The sequence below is a fragment of the Sciurus vulgaris genome (assembly GCF_902686455.1).
Source record: "Sciurus vulgaris genome assembly, chromosome: 2".
Classification (NCBI taxonomy): domain Eukaryota; kingdom Metazoa; phylum Chordata; class Mammalia; order Rodentia; family Sciuridae; genus Sciurus; species Sciurus vulgaris.
Window position 1 is genome coordinate 192,927,068 of NC_136462.1, and position 15,515 is coordinate 192,942,582.

Genomic DNA, 15,515 nt, shown 5'->3' on the forward strand with positions numbered 1-15,515 from the left:
GGCCTGTCTTCCCTGGCCCTGGCTGAGACGGGAAAGCCCATCCCTCTGGTGCCGACGATTGGACAACAGAGGACTCTTCCCCAGAACCCAGCGCTCCGGGGCCTCGGAAGAGTCTTCTCTGTTCGCTTAGGTATCACATGAATGGAGGGTGGGCCTGTCCAGCGACGGGGGCGCCCAGGGATAGAGAGGTCCCAAGGGACTCCTCTGGATCTAGCCAAGGACAGAGATCATGCCATGGACGCACTGCTGGGTCCAGAGGGACCTTCCACAGCCAGCACCTGCTTTGACTGGCTAAGCCCTGGACCACACTGGTTGTCCTGGAGCTGACTCCTGGCCCTGCCCAGTCTGGATTAGCTTCAGGGGACATCACAGGGTGAGGGGGACAAGGTAAACCAGAGGAGGAGGAGTCTGGGCTGCAGCTTGAACTCCGCAGCGGCAACCCAGAGCTTCTGAGGCCTTTTCTTGCTGTACGTCCTCTGCAGCTCCCTGACCGTCCTTCCTATCACTGGCCACGGCCATTGGGAGCAGCAGGAGAGTGTGAGGAAAGTCAGAGCCAGAGGTTGATGGGAGGAGGCTGGCTGGAGGAGGCTGGCGGGAGGAGGCTGCTCCGCAGGTCACGGCAGGTCACAGCCGGACGCGGTAACGGACAGGCACATCTTGTTCGGGCTGCATGAGGCCAAAGCCGTACCTGCTGAGGTCAAACTCGGGGACCTCCACGTCTGTGCTGGCCAGCTCCAGCTCACAGCACGACAGCACCAGGACCACAAATCTGCAGAGATGGAGGTGCAGGCGGTGAGTGCTTCTGGTCTGCCAGCCCCTGCTAAGGCGAGGCCCGTGGACCGGTTCTGGTGAACGGGCTTGAGCGGAAGTGGCCGACGTCTCTGCCTCGCCGAGGCACTTAAGAGCCAGCTCCTGACTCTCCACCCTCCCCTGCTGCCTGGTGGCTGTGCGGGCTTCCTGTGGAGAAAGTGGCAGCCCAGAGGGAAGCCGGCTGGCCGGGGTCTCTGCACAGAGGGCCGAGCCCCAGGCCCCACGCCTGTGTGGCTCTGAGCCCTGGGGCTTGGGGGCCACTCTGCAGGGCGGCAGGGCCCTGCCCACTCCTGCCCACACCCTCTCCACTCCTGGGGTGTTACTGTCTGCCCCAGCCAGGGGCACTGCTCGCCCACTGGGTCTCGGTGACATCAGAAGCAGGCACTGCCCTCTCAAGACATTCACTGCTACGTGGGAGAAAACCGACATAGCTCACCAGCTTTGCAAGACGGGCTCTCTGCCGCTGTCTTCTAGAAAACTGCCCGATAGTAATGCAAAGCTGCCATGCCTGGGACACCAGTGTCCCCAACAATGGAGTGACGAATGACAGTTCCCTGTCTCCCTGCCTGATCCCTCACAGCTCACGGGGTCCCACCACGTCCCCACCCAGACTCAGGGACCTAATGCAGGGCTGAGCAGAGGGCAGGGACTCTGAGAAGGGTAACAGGTGGGAGGACGGAGGCAGGTGGCCCTCGCCAGGGCGGGTTCCCAGGGGGGTCTCAGGTTCCCGTCTGTAGGAAGAGTTCCTTCCGCCGGGGCGGTGGGATCCCCGAGTGTGACGCCGGGGCCACAACTGCACCTGCACCCTGGCACCTCCACTCACCAGGTGCCCGACTGTGGCCAATGACCTGACCATCCGGGCTGCCTCAGACTGACCCCTGCCTAGCAGGCTGGCTGTGAGGACTGACAGGCTTCCGGCCCTCCAGGGGCTAGACATGGTGCTGAGCTTGGAGGACCCACACCTCTTGTTTGGTCTGCCATGGCCCTCGCTGGGAACGCGTGAATTTGTTCCACCGTCATGGACACACAGGGCAGAATCAGTGCACAGCACAGATGTCACGGTTCATCCGTGAGGAAGGCCGGGCGTGTGCACACACGGTAGCCACGTCCCCACATGCGACCTCTGCGCCTCTCCAACCTGCTCCCGTTCTGCATCGGATTCTCCCCATGTGCCGCTGGGGAGGCCTCTGTGCTGGGCGCCAGCTGCCTCCATCCCGTAACCCCCGCAACGGCGCTGCAGGATTTCACATCTGGGTGACGTGAGATCCCGTGAAGCGCACAAAGCGTCGGAGCAGAACCAAGCGAGGAGCGAATTCCATTTACCATCGAGAAAACCCCGGCCCGGGCTTCGAGGGCGGAGCCTGTCCCAGCACGAGCCTGCACCCCAAAAGCAGTGACAACTACGTGACAGTGAGCATTCGGCAGAGCTGGGACCAGTGACACCGGGACAGTTCCAACCCGCAGAGGAAACGGGCTCAGACGTCACCCAGCTGTGACCACGCAGGGCCAGACAGACACGGGCGGACATCACGAGCCCTGGTCCAGTTGTGACCCCAGGGAAACTAGGGCTCTTGGGGTCCAGGCAGGAGAGCCGATGCGGCTCTCAGCCCTGAGGAGGTATTGAAATCGCTGAGGGACCAGGTTCCAATTGTGCCACGGAGGCTGCGATGGACGGCTATGCACAGCTGGACCGAGTGCCCAGCCTACGGCACTGAGACCCTAACTCTGAGAGGGACGCACCTACTGCCAGATCTGGTTATTTCAAGAAAGGTGTCAGAGGTCTGGCTTTTTAGGTGAGCTCTTCCGATTTTTAAAAAATGCTAATAAACGGATTTGCAGACAAGAGATGGTGCTGGGTCAGCCTGGAGTCTGCCCGACCCTGCGCCCGCCTGCCTGAGCCCCGGGCCCATGTCAGGAGAGGAGGGAGCCCCACTCACTGCTTGATGCTGCTGGTGGCGTAGCCCCTGCCCAGGCACTGGTTGTGCCCCGCTCCCCAGGGCACCGTGTAGCTCTTCAGCCGCTTCCCGTCCTTGTAGAAGTCTTTCTTCTCCGACCCGTCCGCGTTCAGGAATCGGTTGTATTTAAATATCTGCAAATGGAGGAAGGTCCACTTTTAACCCGCCCCCAAACAAGCCCGAGCCAAGGAAAACGGATGCGGGTGTTCGTTATGCTCTGGTTTAGAAGAGGGGAAGCTGGGCAGAAGGAAGGTCAACCCACAGGGGACGGCGACAAAGCCACGGCAGAAGGATCCTGGGTCTGACGTGAAGGAAAGAGCTGCCCCGACCAGCCGTGGAGACAGCACTGGGGGCTGCGGTGCGTACATAAAGGAACAGAAACAAGGGTGAACCCTAAACCGTGGCTAGGGAACTCTGAACTGAGAGGGAAGGGAAGGACAAGACTTTTTTTTAAAAACTTTTACATCTGTGTCTCTATATTTTCATTATGATATGTGACTTTGGGGATGTTTAATAAAAAATAAAATTATTTTTAAAAGAGAACGGCAACTCCTTGGACTGCACTGGACAGTGGCAAGGCAAGGGCTACACCTGAGCACCAGGCCTGGCATGGAGCAAGTGCCATGGAGCAAGTGCCAGGTGAAGGGGGAGGCCAACAAGCCTGGCAGCTGGATGGCAGGTGGGTGGGTGGACAGACTGATGGATGGATAGATGGATGAGTGGATGGGTAGGTGAATGGATGGATGGATGACTAGATGGATGGATGGATGCTGAGTGGATGGATGGATAAGTGGATGACTGGACGGGTAGGTGGATGGATGAGTGAGTGAGTGGGTAGATAGATGGGTAGGTGGATGGATGAGTGGGTGGATGGATGGATGGAGGAGTGGATGGATGGACAGATGGATAGATGGATGGATGAGTGGATGGGTAGGTGAATGGATGGATGGATGAGTAGATGGATGGATGGGTGGGTGGGTGGATGGATGGATGGATGAGCCTACAGCATGAGGCCTGCCATACGGTAAGCAACTAATCTGTTAGCAACTGTGAAAGTTTGCTCCATCTCTAAGTCCAGGAAGCAGGCAAAGCTGAGACACTGATATGATACCAAGCAACTACTTAGGAAGCACTCAGTGTGTGCTGGCTCCTGTGCAGGGCTTTTCTTAAGTGAGCTTCCTGACAACCTGCCAGGCAGGTGTTATGATGAGGACCATTTCACAGGTAAGGAAAAAATACAGGAGGTAAAGCATTCTAGGCAAGTTCACACAGCAAGCAAAGACCACAGCCAGGTTCCACTCAGTCCGAGATGTCCCCCACGGCCCCTGGTATGACCAGCACCCCTGCCATTTACCTCAGGATCTGAGTAGATGTCTGGGTCTTTCTGGGGACTCAGGAAGGGGAAGAGGAGGAGGCGGTCACCACGTCGCAGAGAGAATTCCCGCCCATCTGCCATGGGCATAGCCATGTCCACCACCACCTCTCGGGTGATAAAGGGCGCAGCAGTGAGCCTGAGGGTCTCATTGAGGACGCTGTCTGCATGGGCAATGCAAGGAAGGGTCAGGTCAGTAAACTGTCCTCTGAAGTGCCACCCACCCTCATGTGACAGGAAGATAAAGAGGCTCAGAGAGGGTGCATGCCTTGCCCACAGTCACACAGCAAGGTGATAAAGGCTGGATGTAATCTCTGTGGCCCCCCATGAGAGGGGATCTGCATCTGACTCCAAGAGGAGCTGTGAGGGAAGGTGGGAGCCAGGGAGATATCAGAGGGCTGGGAGGAGATGGGGGCATCTGTATCTTCTGCCTGCCCTGCATCTCCTTCTGAAGAGTCCCCTGGATTTCCTCTGGGACTACTCCTCTCCCACTCCAGGGGTCGGGCTTTGGATTCTATTCTTAACCGCTGGAGATGGACTTGGATCGGCAACCAGAGCACTGTGATTGGTGAAGGATGGAACTACGACTTGAAGGGCCAGTGGGACACATTCTTGGGACTTCAGCTGGGAATGATGAAAGGCAGGGACACCCTCACAGAGCGGAAGGCAGACAGCCTTAAGCTACTGGCAGCCAGCCATCTTGTCAACCTGAGGCTGGAGCCAACCTAGCAGAAGATGGGCTGAGAGGTGAGAGGACTGGTCTGGATGACATTATTCAAACACCTGGATCCACCTGTGCCTGAAGCCAGACATTGCTGGGCTTTTCAGCTCTGTGCCCCAAATGAAGTCCCTCTTCCACTTTAGCCAGTTTAGCTTAGATTTTCTGTCACTTGCAATCAAACATCTCCTACTAGGACCATGAGGCCTGGCAGGTGAGACTGGAGAATGGGGATGCCAGGACTCAGAAGGCAGGAGACTCACATCCATATTGGAAAATGCTCTGGGGGGCCGTGGCGACACAGTCTTAGGGGCCACCTTGGAGGGTCTGGTCATCTCACCGAGCACAGGCATGTTGTCCAAAACCTTCTGTGGGAGGGTGGTCATCTGTGAAACAGGCTGCTCTGCCCGCCAGAGGACACGTTCCAGCTCCCCGCGGACGGCAGCCAGGGCCTCGGGATTCTTGAGGAGGAAGAGAAGGAGCCAGAAGGCAGCAGGGCCCATGTTCCCCTGCAACGAGAAGGAGCCCATTATACCACCGTAGCGGCAGGCGGGCTGCACAAGGCCCTGGAGGCAGCTGCAGTCAACGCACAGAGTTCCACCCTGCCCAGCCTCCGGGCTGGACCAGGGTCCACCTTCAGCCTCACCACAGCCAAACTTTGCTTGGTGCTTTGGCCTAGTCCAGCACCTACTGCAAGGTCACTCCTGGCATTGCTGACCTTGAGTAAAATCACTGCCCCGAGGTCACAAGGGTATGGGACAAGAACGCAGCATGTCAGTTAGGACTACTATTAACACCGGGGGATGACCAGTCACTGGCTCCCGTTTTCCACCACTCCCTAGATCTACACCCCTTACCATGTGACTCTCGTTCCCAAGGAAGAGGCAGAGCATAACCCCCTGGCCTTGAATCTGGGTATGGCCATGGGCTTGCTCTGGCCAACAGAACAAGGCAGAATGGACAGGACAGTAGTTCTAAGCCTGGGCCTTAGCAGAACTTAGCTGACCCACAAGCCCACGAGTCCAAGAAGAGATGAGAAACACAGGGGACAAAGCTGAGCTACCCTGCTGGGCCCCATTTGGAACAGGTTGGCCCTCGGACCTGTTAGTTAAACGAAGTCTGATCAGGACATGCCACTGGATTCGAGGGATGTTTGTTACACAGCAACAGCTAGCTGATACATCTAAAACAGTTCTGGACACAAAATTTCCTTATAGGCTTTATCTGTTACACTTCTATATTAGTCTCCTGAGGAACAGGCATGTATGACTGCTGTGTTCATATAAAGGAAAACTGCAATGGTCACTGATGACTGAAAACTGCTAAATTTTGGACAAAACTTATTTGAAAACTTCCCAATAGATAAATAGGAAAATCAATGAAATTTCTTGGTCCAAGGCTGAACACTTCTGTGAACATTTTGGTCTCAGCTATTTAGCACCCATCAGTGATCCAGATGTGGATGGAATCTGAATGACCTCAGTCGAGGAAAGGATTTTGTCTATCATAAATGACTATCCTGCCCAAATCCTGTGAAATCACGATTCACAAGCACATCTCCTCAGTAACTAGTCTCCCTGCAGACACAGTTGCACATGGGCCAGAACACATGCCCGGACGTCTACTGTGTGCTAATGTGATAGTGAATCGCTGGGAATAGACTCCACGCCCATCCATGGAACAGCGTAGTGAGTGGCCCTGGGGTGACACACTGGGTCGTCAAAAAGAACCTGTGCAGACCTGGTGAGGTGAGCAGCAGCCCCGGGTGCGTGTGGACGGGAACTGGCTCTGGCCACCTCGAGGAGGCACGGGACCTGGTCCTGAGGTTGCCCCTGGGGTAGGAGCTGGCAGGACAGGACAGGGGGAACTCACTCGCAAGCTACCGAGACACTTTAAGGGATACATGACTTCAAGTCAAGGAGACAGGCGGGTGGTTTTTACAGTCATCTGTGGAATCATGAGAAACGCTGTGACATGATATTGAGACAAACAGAAAGCTGGGGGAACGCCAGGTTGGGACTTGCCCACCAAAGGGGACACAGGGAAGGGCTGTAAGGGGCCACCCCAGTCTGCAGTGAACTCAGCACCAAGGAGCCCCTCCCCTGCTCCACGTGTGCATCTAGCAGCTGCCACGTCAGGGCTCCCTCGGGACCCACTGCCCAGCATGCAGCAGGGCTCCAAGGTCGCCTGGGGGACCAGGAGGGTGGGGTTCAGTCAGGACCCTGAGCAAGCCTCTGACCTGGGTGGGACCCAAGCTCAGCAGTGAGGACAGTAAGAGCACCCCTCCCGGTGGCCTCAGGGCTGCTGAGGCTGTGCAAGTGAACCCTCTGTGCAGGGCACAGGAGGAGCTGGGGGCTTTGCCCTGCCAGCCCCTCCTGCGGTTGACAGAAAGTGGGGATAGTGGCCCCGTGAGGCCCCTCCAGCTCCACGTGTCTGGCAGAGACTGCAAGGCCACTCGCTGCCCATGCTCAGCCGCAGGGGAACGTGGGCCGTGAATAGGTCAGCACTGGCCAGCTCCGCGCCACGGCCCTTTGATCTCGCTGGAGGATCAAACAGCCTCGCTCCTTATTCCCAGCCGGCGGGGAACCGTGGCGCTCGTGGGAAAAAGCAAGCGGGTGTCCCGCCCAGGCGCAGATGTGCGCGGGCATGCGCGTACAGCACGTGCGTGTGACCCTGCGCGGCTCCCCGGAGGCGCCACGTTCCCACCCAGCCTGTCCCTGCTGTCCGAACCCAAGGACAGCCACGCTCTCTGCCTCCGCGGGCAGCACGGGGTCCCTGTCTCCAGGGGCCACTCGGGGCCGCGCCATACCCAGGGGTCCACATGCCCTGGCCGCTGCCTCCCGGCTGCACCGCCCGCGGGGCCGGGGCTCCTGCTGCCCACCTGCCGGGCAGCCGCTCTCTCGTCCCCGGGTGGCGGCGCCCACCTTCCTCCGCTTCACCCCACGTCCCAGTGATTGTCAGGGCCGACCCTTCCCTGCAGGCGGGCGTGTGACCCAGGCAGGCCACTGCCCAGCCACTAGGGGACGCAGACGCAGGCTGGGCAGGTGTGAGTGCACACTCAGGGTTCGTGCCCTTCTCGTGGGGAAGCCGAGCCTCCCCCGCTGGGGCGGTGAAGCTGCCCGGTGCCGACCGCAGCCGTGGAGGCCCCAGCACCGGGGAAGCCCCCGAGCGGGCGGCCGGCGTGACAGGAGGAACAGGACGGGTGCGGACAGCCGGGCGCGGGCCCTGAGCCCCACGCTCCCGCACGCAGACCCGCAGCCACGCCCACGCCTGCCCAGCGCATGCGCACGCGCTTCCACACGCCCGAGCCGCGCCTGGCCCAGCGGCAGTGCCCACCTGCGTGGCCCAGAGCTGCAGCACCAGCGCGCGCGCCTGCATCTCCTCCGACACGCCCAGCTCCTCCAGGTGCAGCAGGTAGCTCTCCAGCCAGCTGCTCCGCTGGGCCCGGGTGGCCAGCCTGACCGGAGACAGCAGCTTCCACAGGTGGCCTTTGACACTGCTCACACGGTCCTTATCCCCTGTGGGGAAGGAGCACAGAAGACAAAGGTCACAGGTCCACCCCTGACCCGGGTCAGCCAACCCTGGCTTCCCACAAGGCCGTGGGTCTTCTGGGCATCGCTCCATGGAGGTGGGAAGTTCTGCAGGGAGCGAGGCTGCGGGCAGAGCCCTGCTGGCTGGAAGCCGAGGGCAGGCCTGTCCAGTGTGGCCTGCTCACTGTCCGCCTCACCCCCACAGAGAGGGGCAAGGGCTCTGCCTGCTGCAGGTGGGACCTGCTCTATTCACCTGTGTCCCCAATGCCTTGTTTGTAGCAGTTGCTCAATAAATTGCCCTAAAAGAAAGGTGATTCTTCACCTTGCCCTCCCAGAGCAGCTAGGGACCCAGCAGCTTCTCCCGGCCCAGGGTCCCTCCCCAGAGCAGCGCCAGCCTGCACACACTTGGTAGCCTCCCAAAGGAACACACAGAACAGGACCCGGAAGGCCGCACTGGCCTGGGGGAGGGGGACACACTGACCTGGGGTCTCACACTCCACCCCCCGCAGGCGAAGTCAGCAAGAGAGGAGGCCGGGAAGAAGCCCTGGGGAGCCAGAGCCAGGCCCTGCAGCTCCACCATGGACCTCTGGCCTCTTCTCAAAAGCAGCTGGAAGTCCAGGTGTCTGTGTGGAACCTTCTGGTGTTTGGGAGTTTTTGTTTGTTTTGTTTTTGCAGCACTGGGATCAAACCCCCAGCCTATATACCAGGCAAGGGTTCTTCCCCTGAGCTACACCACAGCTCCCTTCTAGTATTTTCTAAGGTCGGCATCTCAGTAAAAAGTCCAGTCACTGTGCAGGCCACAAAAGCATCTCCGAAGGTCAACTCTGTCCCAAGGACACCAGCTTGCAATTGGACATTAAATAAACAATGGTGTGTTTATGCTCTGGAAAAGCCACAAAATAGTGAAAATAAATAGTTTCTCAGTGCAAAGAAGGGCCCACACGGGAGCCTGTGGAGGAAGTAAAGACAGCACCTGAAGACCCACCCGGAGTGACGTCCCTTCGGTGGCTGGCAGGCTACCAGGCCACCCTGTGCTGGCGTACAGCGCTGCAGTCAGCGACCGATGGTGTACGGGACAGTGTCCCGTCCAATTACATCCCGGAGTGACGTCCTGGGGTCTTGGGTTGCGTCATTCACACTCTGAGTCTGTGCACGGTTACCGTCTCCTGGCAATGACCCTCTCAGAAGGGGCCTATCACTAAGGGACACGAGACCTCACATCATGAATATCGGCTTCGGGATCCTTCCAAGCCACTGTGGGAAAAGCGGAGTCCCCTGGGTTGCTGGGGTGTTTCTCGGTGCTAGCAACCTTCTCACTGAGTGTCCTGACCCACAGAGCTGCTCAGGACCCACGTTCGGCCCTGGTGCGCTGTCGAAGGGAGTCTGTGAGCGTGGGGAAGGCGGGCCAGGCTTGCTTTTCAGTCGCTGGGCGACAACAGCACTTAACAGGCCTGGCACTGAACAGTTCTTCCTCAAGGTCTTGAGGCCGCTTCCGGTGGAGTCGGTCACCCTCTCGATGGAAGCCACGGGCCTGCGTGCTCATCTGAAATACTCTCCTCTTTCCCGATTTTTTGGGTACTTTAAAGAATCTCCCAGAGCTCCTGAATGCCCCAGGGCCCAGGCCCCACCCCAGAGAATGGTGTCAGAATCACCAGGGCAGCGCCTGGGCGTCCAGGGATTTAAATGGGCCACTCGGGGCACAGGAAGTGCGGACACCACCTCAGCAGGTGCTCACGGGGTCACCCGATGTGACAGCAAAAAAGGGAGGCAAAGAGTCAGCCGGCACCTGGGGTCCAGCCACACAGCTGCGATCCTGCACGTGGTTGTGATTTGTCACGCCTCAGGTGACGAAAGCCACTCAGCACCGCTGCCACCCTCTCTGTGCCTAAGCAATGCTGAGCAGAGGGGCCAGGCCCCAGGCTGTGTGGGCTTGGCGGGGTGCCCATCTCCAGGCGTCTGTCTCCCTCTCATACAAGGGGGACCCAGGCTGCTGCTCTCCGTTTCTCCTTGGAAACCCCTCTGGGCCCTGGAGATCCATATGACACAGTTCAGAGAGCCCAGTGGTGACAGGCCCTAAGTCCTGCATTTAACTTTTAAAATGCCTTTTAAATGGAGTCTTGCATCAGAATTCTTTGATATAAGAATGACTTTCCCCAAAAAAGTTCAAATAATACAGTCCCTGCAAGCCCTCCAGGAAAACGAATGTTCCCGAAAGAAAAGCTCGCCTTAGCTTTGGGATCTACTTACCTGTCCTCTACCCACACCTTCCAGGGCGTGAGAAGCACCAGACTCAATGTTCTTTAAAATATGTCTATATCTTGACCAGAGTAGGACTAATACATGTCCACAGTGAAAAATAACAAACAATAAGGAGAGAAGTCGAGCATCCTGGGAAAAGCACGTTTCTCGTCACCCAGCTCCACGTTCCCAAAAGCAAATCGGCAAAGGTCTCCACTTTAAAAACCTAACAGGGGTGTCCCTGGCCAGCACACCTGGCTCCTCCTCATGGCAGACCCCCCCACACCTCTGCTTCACAGTTGCCTGACTCTTATATGATCACATGGCTCGTTTAACTAATCCCGACCGGTGGTCATTGAAGTTGTTTCCACCTTTGCTGGTGTTGTCACCTTTGTGTGCCTATAAGCACGTGCAAGCACTTCTGTCTGAGAAGAAGGAGTACAGGAGCAAAGGATGTGCATTCAATATTTTGGCCTGTCCTGCCTAAATGGAGTCCCAGAGACGGGGGCACAGTTGCCCAGGCCCCACAAGGTCTGAAGCCCACTTCTGGCTTCAGCCAAGAGAAACTGCCCCCCCCAGCACTGCCACCTGCTGCCCACACTGGGAAATGCAGCCTTCCTCTATCTGGCCGCATCTAAGACAAGTGCTCTCACCTCTCTGAGCCTCAGTTTCCTGCTCTGCAAAGTGGGCACTGTAATATCAATCTCCCAGCAACGACAGGAGGACCCAATAAGATGATGAATGGGGTTTAAGAAGACGACGTGAACAGACACCTCACAAAGAGGAAACACAAGTGACCCGGGACACCTACAAGATGTCACCGCAGTTGGGGAAAAATCACAAGTTGGATGGCCCTCTCTGCACGTCAGATTGGCAAGGATTTAGCCCGCTAACGGCAGGTTGACAAGGCTGTGGCCAAAATCAAACTGAAACAAGAAGCTGCCAGCCTCCGCCCTTCAGATGGGCGAACAGATAACATCGGGCGAAGAAGCTGGGGACACACGCTAATGCTGGTTCCATGGGCAGCCGGGCGTGCAAATGACACCTCGGGAAAGAGAAAGAAAAGGCCTCAAAAGTAGAAAACGATAAAAGTAACACGCGCCTGTGTGCACCTGTGGGTGGGGCGTCTGCTTAGAGAAAGCTGCACAGGATGTGCTCCGGAAGGGACAGTGCCCCCCGCGGAGGAGTGGTGGGCCGGGGGAGAGGGGGAACTCTTCCTGTCCCCTCCAAATCACTCCGCATTGCTTGGACTTGTATACCAAGCAAGACCTGCTTGTACATCTTTAAAAACAATTAGAACAAGAAAAAGAACGCACGAAGATGCCCAGGTGCCACTCCAGGTGTGACAACCCCACCAGGACCCCTTCTGGCCCAAGCTCGGCCTTCCCGGGGCTGGGCTCCTGCCTCCGCCCCACCTCGTGGGCCTCCACCCCGAGGACACGGCGTCCTTCCGCCTGTGCTGCCTGTGCTCAGACCTTCTGATCGTCATCTGCCTGCCACCCACGGGGACCCCGCGGTGCTTACCCATGGACAGGGAGCCTCGGGCCAGCTTGGGGAGCAGCAGGTCCAGCTGGCGGAAGGTGTGGTAGACGTCGGCCGAATGGGCGCTGTCCCGGGCCTGGCTCTGAAGGGTGCGGGGTGAGGCCTCTACTCCGTACAGGGTCAGGTAGCCGGCTCTGGGGACACGGCAGCAGGTCAGGGTCTCCAGGACACACACAGCCAAGCCCCCCGGTGGCCTCAAAGTCTCCCTCACTCCTTCCCCCGAGGAACACTCATCTTCCTACTGTGTGCCAGGGAGTGTTCCTGACACAGGGAGCTGACTTCAAATGGGACGGCCAGAAGTCCCCGTCCTGCGGACTCACACCACAGGGCAGGGACATAGAAACAGGAAGGCAGCCGCTGAGCCGGCTCCATGTGCCTGCAACCCCATGGCCTGGGAGGCTGAGGTGGGAGGAGGCAGGAGGCTCACAGGTTCAAGGCCAACCTCGGCAATATGGCCAGACCTTGTCTCAAAATAAAATGGGTCGGGGTGCAGCTCAGTGGTGAAGTGCCCAGGTGCAAACTCACTACCACAGGGGAAAAAATCAATAAGCAAAGAGCAACGTGAGTTAAATGAACAGACACAGGGCGGGGAGCAGGAGGGGAGCCCTGGAGAGGGGTCCGGCAGGCTTCCTGGAGAAGGGAGTAGCGGGCAGGTGTCAGGCAGAGGGCTGAGGGGCAGCCAGGCAGCTGTCGTGAGGGCAGGGGGGAGCGCGGGCGGGAGGAGGCACTGCTGGAGCAGAGTCGGGTCCACCAGATGCACCAGAGGACGGGCAGGGAGCTGGCCTGCTCTGGTGTGCCACAGGAGGGCACGCACCGCAAGCTCCGCAGGGGACAGGCCTTCGCCTCAACCCCTTTCCAGGGCCCCGGGCCCGGCCCCATTGCCGGGAGGGAAACGGCAGGTTCTCACCTTTTCCACATGAGAAGGGCCCGGGCCTTGCAGAGGAGCCTCACTGAGGTCTAACCCACCCTGTCCCTCACTCCCCCAGGCTCTGGACCTCCCAGGAGAGGAGTCCTCCCAGAGGGGACAGGGTGGAAGCAGGAATGTGGGGGGCAGGGGCCGCCAGGGGCCTGTCTGGTCCCACTGTCCCTCACTGGCACAGCACAGGCAGAGGAGGCCCTCCACAAGCTGGGGGTGGGCGGTTGGGCAGATGGGCAGATGAACAGGGTCAGCAGCTACTCTGGGAGCCCTGACCGTAAGAGAATGGCAGGCCTTCAGGATTCGGACCTGAGCCACCAGGCCACTCCCCCTCCACTGATCACACTCCCCTCCCCTCCACCAGCCTGGGCTTCCATGCCCCCAGGGGCGGGGACCTCAGCACCTGCTCACCCCACTGGCCCAGGGGAAGCCGGCCCTCCCCATGAGCCCTCCAGTCCAGCCCCCCCGGCCTCCTCCGGCCTCTGCCCTCTTTCCCTCCACTGCACCTCAGCCCTCGGGCAAAACCTGCGCTCCCCAGTCATCTGGAGAATGGAGGCTGGCCACAGCCACTTCTTCCAGACAGGCAGGTGCTTGCCAGACAGCCACGGACCTCTTGCGGGCCCTGCTGTCCTCCCTGGAGCAGAGAACCAGTTCCCTGCACGTGTATTTCTACCAAAACAGCCAACGAAAAATAACCAAGCACACTGGCCCGGGGACCACCAGGCCTCCGGCTGGAAGGGAAGGCCCTTTGGTGGCACCTGGTGACAAACTCATTCCCTGAAGGCAGCAAGCGCACGTGTAAGTACGCAGGTGACCCCTAGGTGGCGCCAGGTTCCATAAAGAAAAACCGGGACCCAGGCGGACCGCGGGAGCCTTCATGTCGATGACGTGGGCACCAACAGAGGCCTCGCCGAGCAGCTGGCACTGAGATGAGACTGCAGGAAGCGAGGCGGGAGCCACGCGGACCCGCGGGGAACAGCATTCCCAGGCACAGGAACAGAACTCCCCAAGTGGGGAGCGTGCCCTGCAGGATGGAGCCCAGGCCGAGGAGGGGAGGGAACTCACAGAGAGTCGAGGAGACCACACTGTTACACTGTCACACTGGGTTTGGATCGACGTGTGCTGCCTCCCAGAAGCAGTCGCACCAGCTCTTCACCTGCCTTGGCTCCCCCGCAGTCTCCAACCCCACGGCCCCGGGAGCTGTAAACTCCTAAGCCAGATGCCCTCACACCCCTGCCTCACCCCTGACGTCACTCCATCTTATTGAGAGTAAACTCCAAAGCCCCTCCTGGCCTTGAGCTCCGTCGGACCCAGCTCTGCGACTTCCCTGGCCTCCTCTCCACCCTGTCCCGGAGCCGTTCTGCTGCAGCCACACGGGTCCCCTCACTCCCCGCCCCTGGGCCTTTGCACTTGCCGCGTCCCCAGCTGGGACCTTGGCACAGTGGTGGGCATGCAGTAGTGAGGTCTCAGCTCGAGGCTGCATCCTTGAGAGGCCCTTCTCGTCAGCCTGGCTGACACTGAGTTCCGTCTTGTTCCCTGCTGCAATGCCAGAGCCCAGAAGGGCTGGGACCACCGCAGGACAGACGCCCGGCAGTGTGGTCTTTACACGCTCAGGAGGTCTAGTCTCTCAAACACCTGCTCTCCAGTCTGTGAAATCCCAGAACCTGGGGCCCCAGGCGGTGGCTTCCTCGCCTTGCTGGGCTACTTCCTCTCCGGTGACCACAGGGCCCTTTCTCAGTCAGTGCCTGCTTTTGGCTCGCGGCCAGGGCAGGTGAACCTGGCGTTTCGGGTGTTCGGTATCCTTCCTTCACTCGGGGGCATCCCAAACCTCCTGCCTGCAGAGCTCACAGTTCACTTGGCACTGCCCTCGGGGGCACAGGGCCAGGGTGCAGCTGCCCCCGGAGGACAAGGGTTCTGCGGCTCACCTGAGCAGAGAGCTGTAGCAGAGGTCGAGGAGGCCGGTCTCCCGCCAGCCCCGGGGCCCCTCCGCGGCGTCGCCCAGCAGGATGCAGTGGAGGTTGGTGAACATGGCTTCCGTGAGGGCCTGCAGGTCTCTGTGGAGCAGCGTCCTGAGCAGGGCAGGGAAGGGTGAGAGCCCACCTCCCGGGGGCCAGGCCTGCGCCCCCACCCCACGCCACAGGGCCCCAGGGCCCAGCTGGGCTGGCCTCGGCCAGGTGGGGTCAGTGCTGCCGTCAGCCAGCGGCCATCCACTGCATACACACGAAGACCGCGACTATTAAGCACCCAGCACACAGCCTCACACAGAGAGGAAGGTGACTCGCCCAAGGTCACACAGCCAGTGGCAGCTGGGATTGAAACCTGGTCCCCAACTCCAGCACCGGAACGCTTCACCAGGGTGTCCACCCCGCTGGGCACGGGAGCTTGGACCAGGAACCCAGGGCCTCTGGAAGGGCAGGAACGGAGAGCCAGCGCC

At 59.4% G+C, this 15,515-nt stretch overlaps 1 protein-coding gene across 1 annotated transcript in view; it reads right to left on the reverse strand.

Annotated features, from left to right (window-relative positions):
- PTGIS (prostaglandin I2 synthase) overlaps nt 1-15,515 on the reverse strand; it is a 26,746-nt gene continuing 11,231 nt past the window's right edge. Inside the window, exons 4-10 of the mRNA XM_079127960.1 lie at nt 15,007-15,150; nt 12,148-12,299; nt 8,192-8,373; nt 5,196-5,364; nt 4,120-4,301; nt 2,748-2,899; nt 1-769 (exon numbers count right to left, since the gene is read on the reverse strand). Coding sequence (XP_078984086.1) covers nt 625-769; nt 2,748-2,899; nt 4,120-4,301; nt 5,196-5,364; nt 8,192-8,373; nt 12,148-12,299; nt 15,007-15,150 — 1,126 coding nt within the window. The 3' untranslated portion in view covers nt 1-624. The remainder of the gene's footprint in view (nt 770-2,747; nt 2,900-4,119; nt 4,302-5,195; nt 5,365-8,191; nt 8,374-12,147; nt 12,300-15,006; nt 15,151-15,515) is intronic.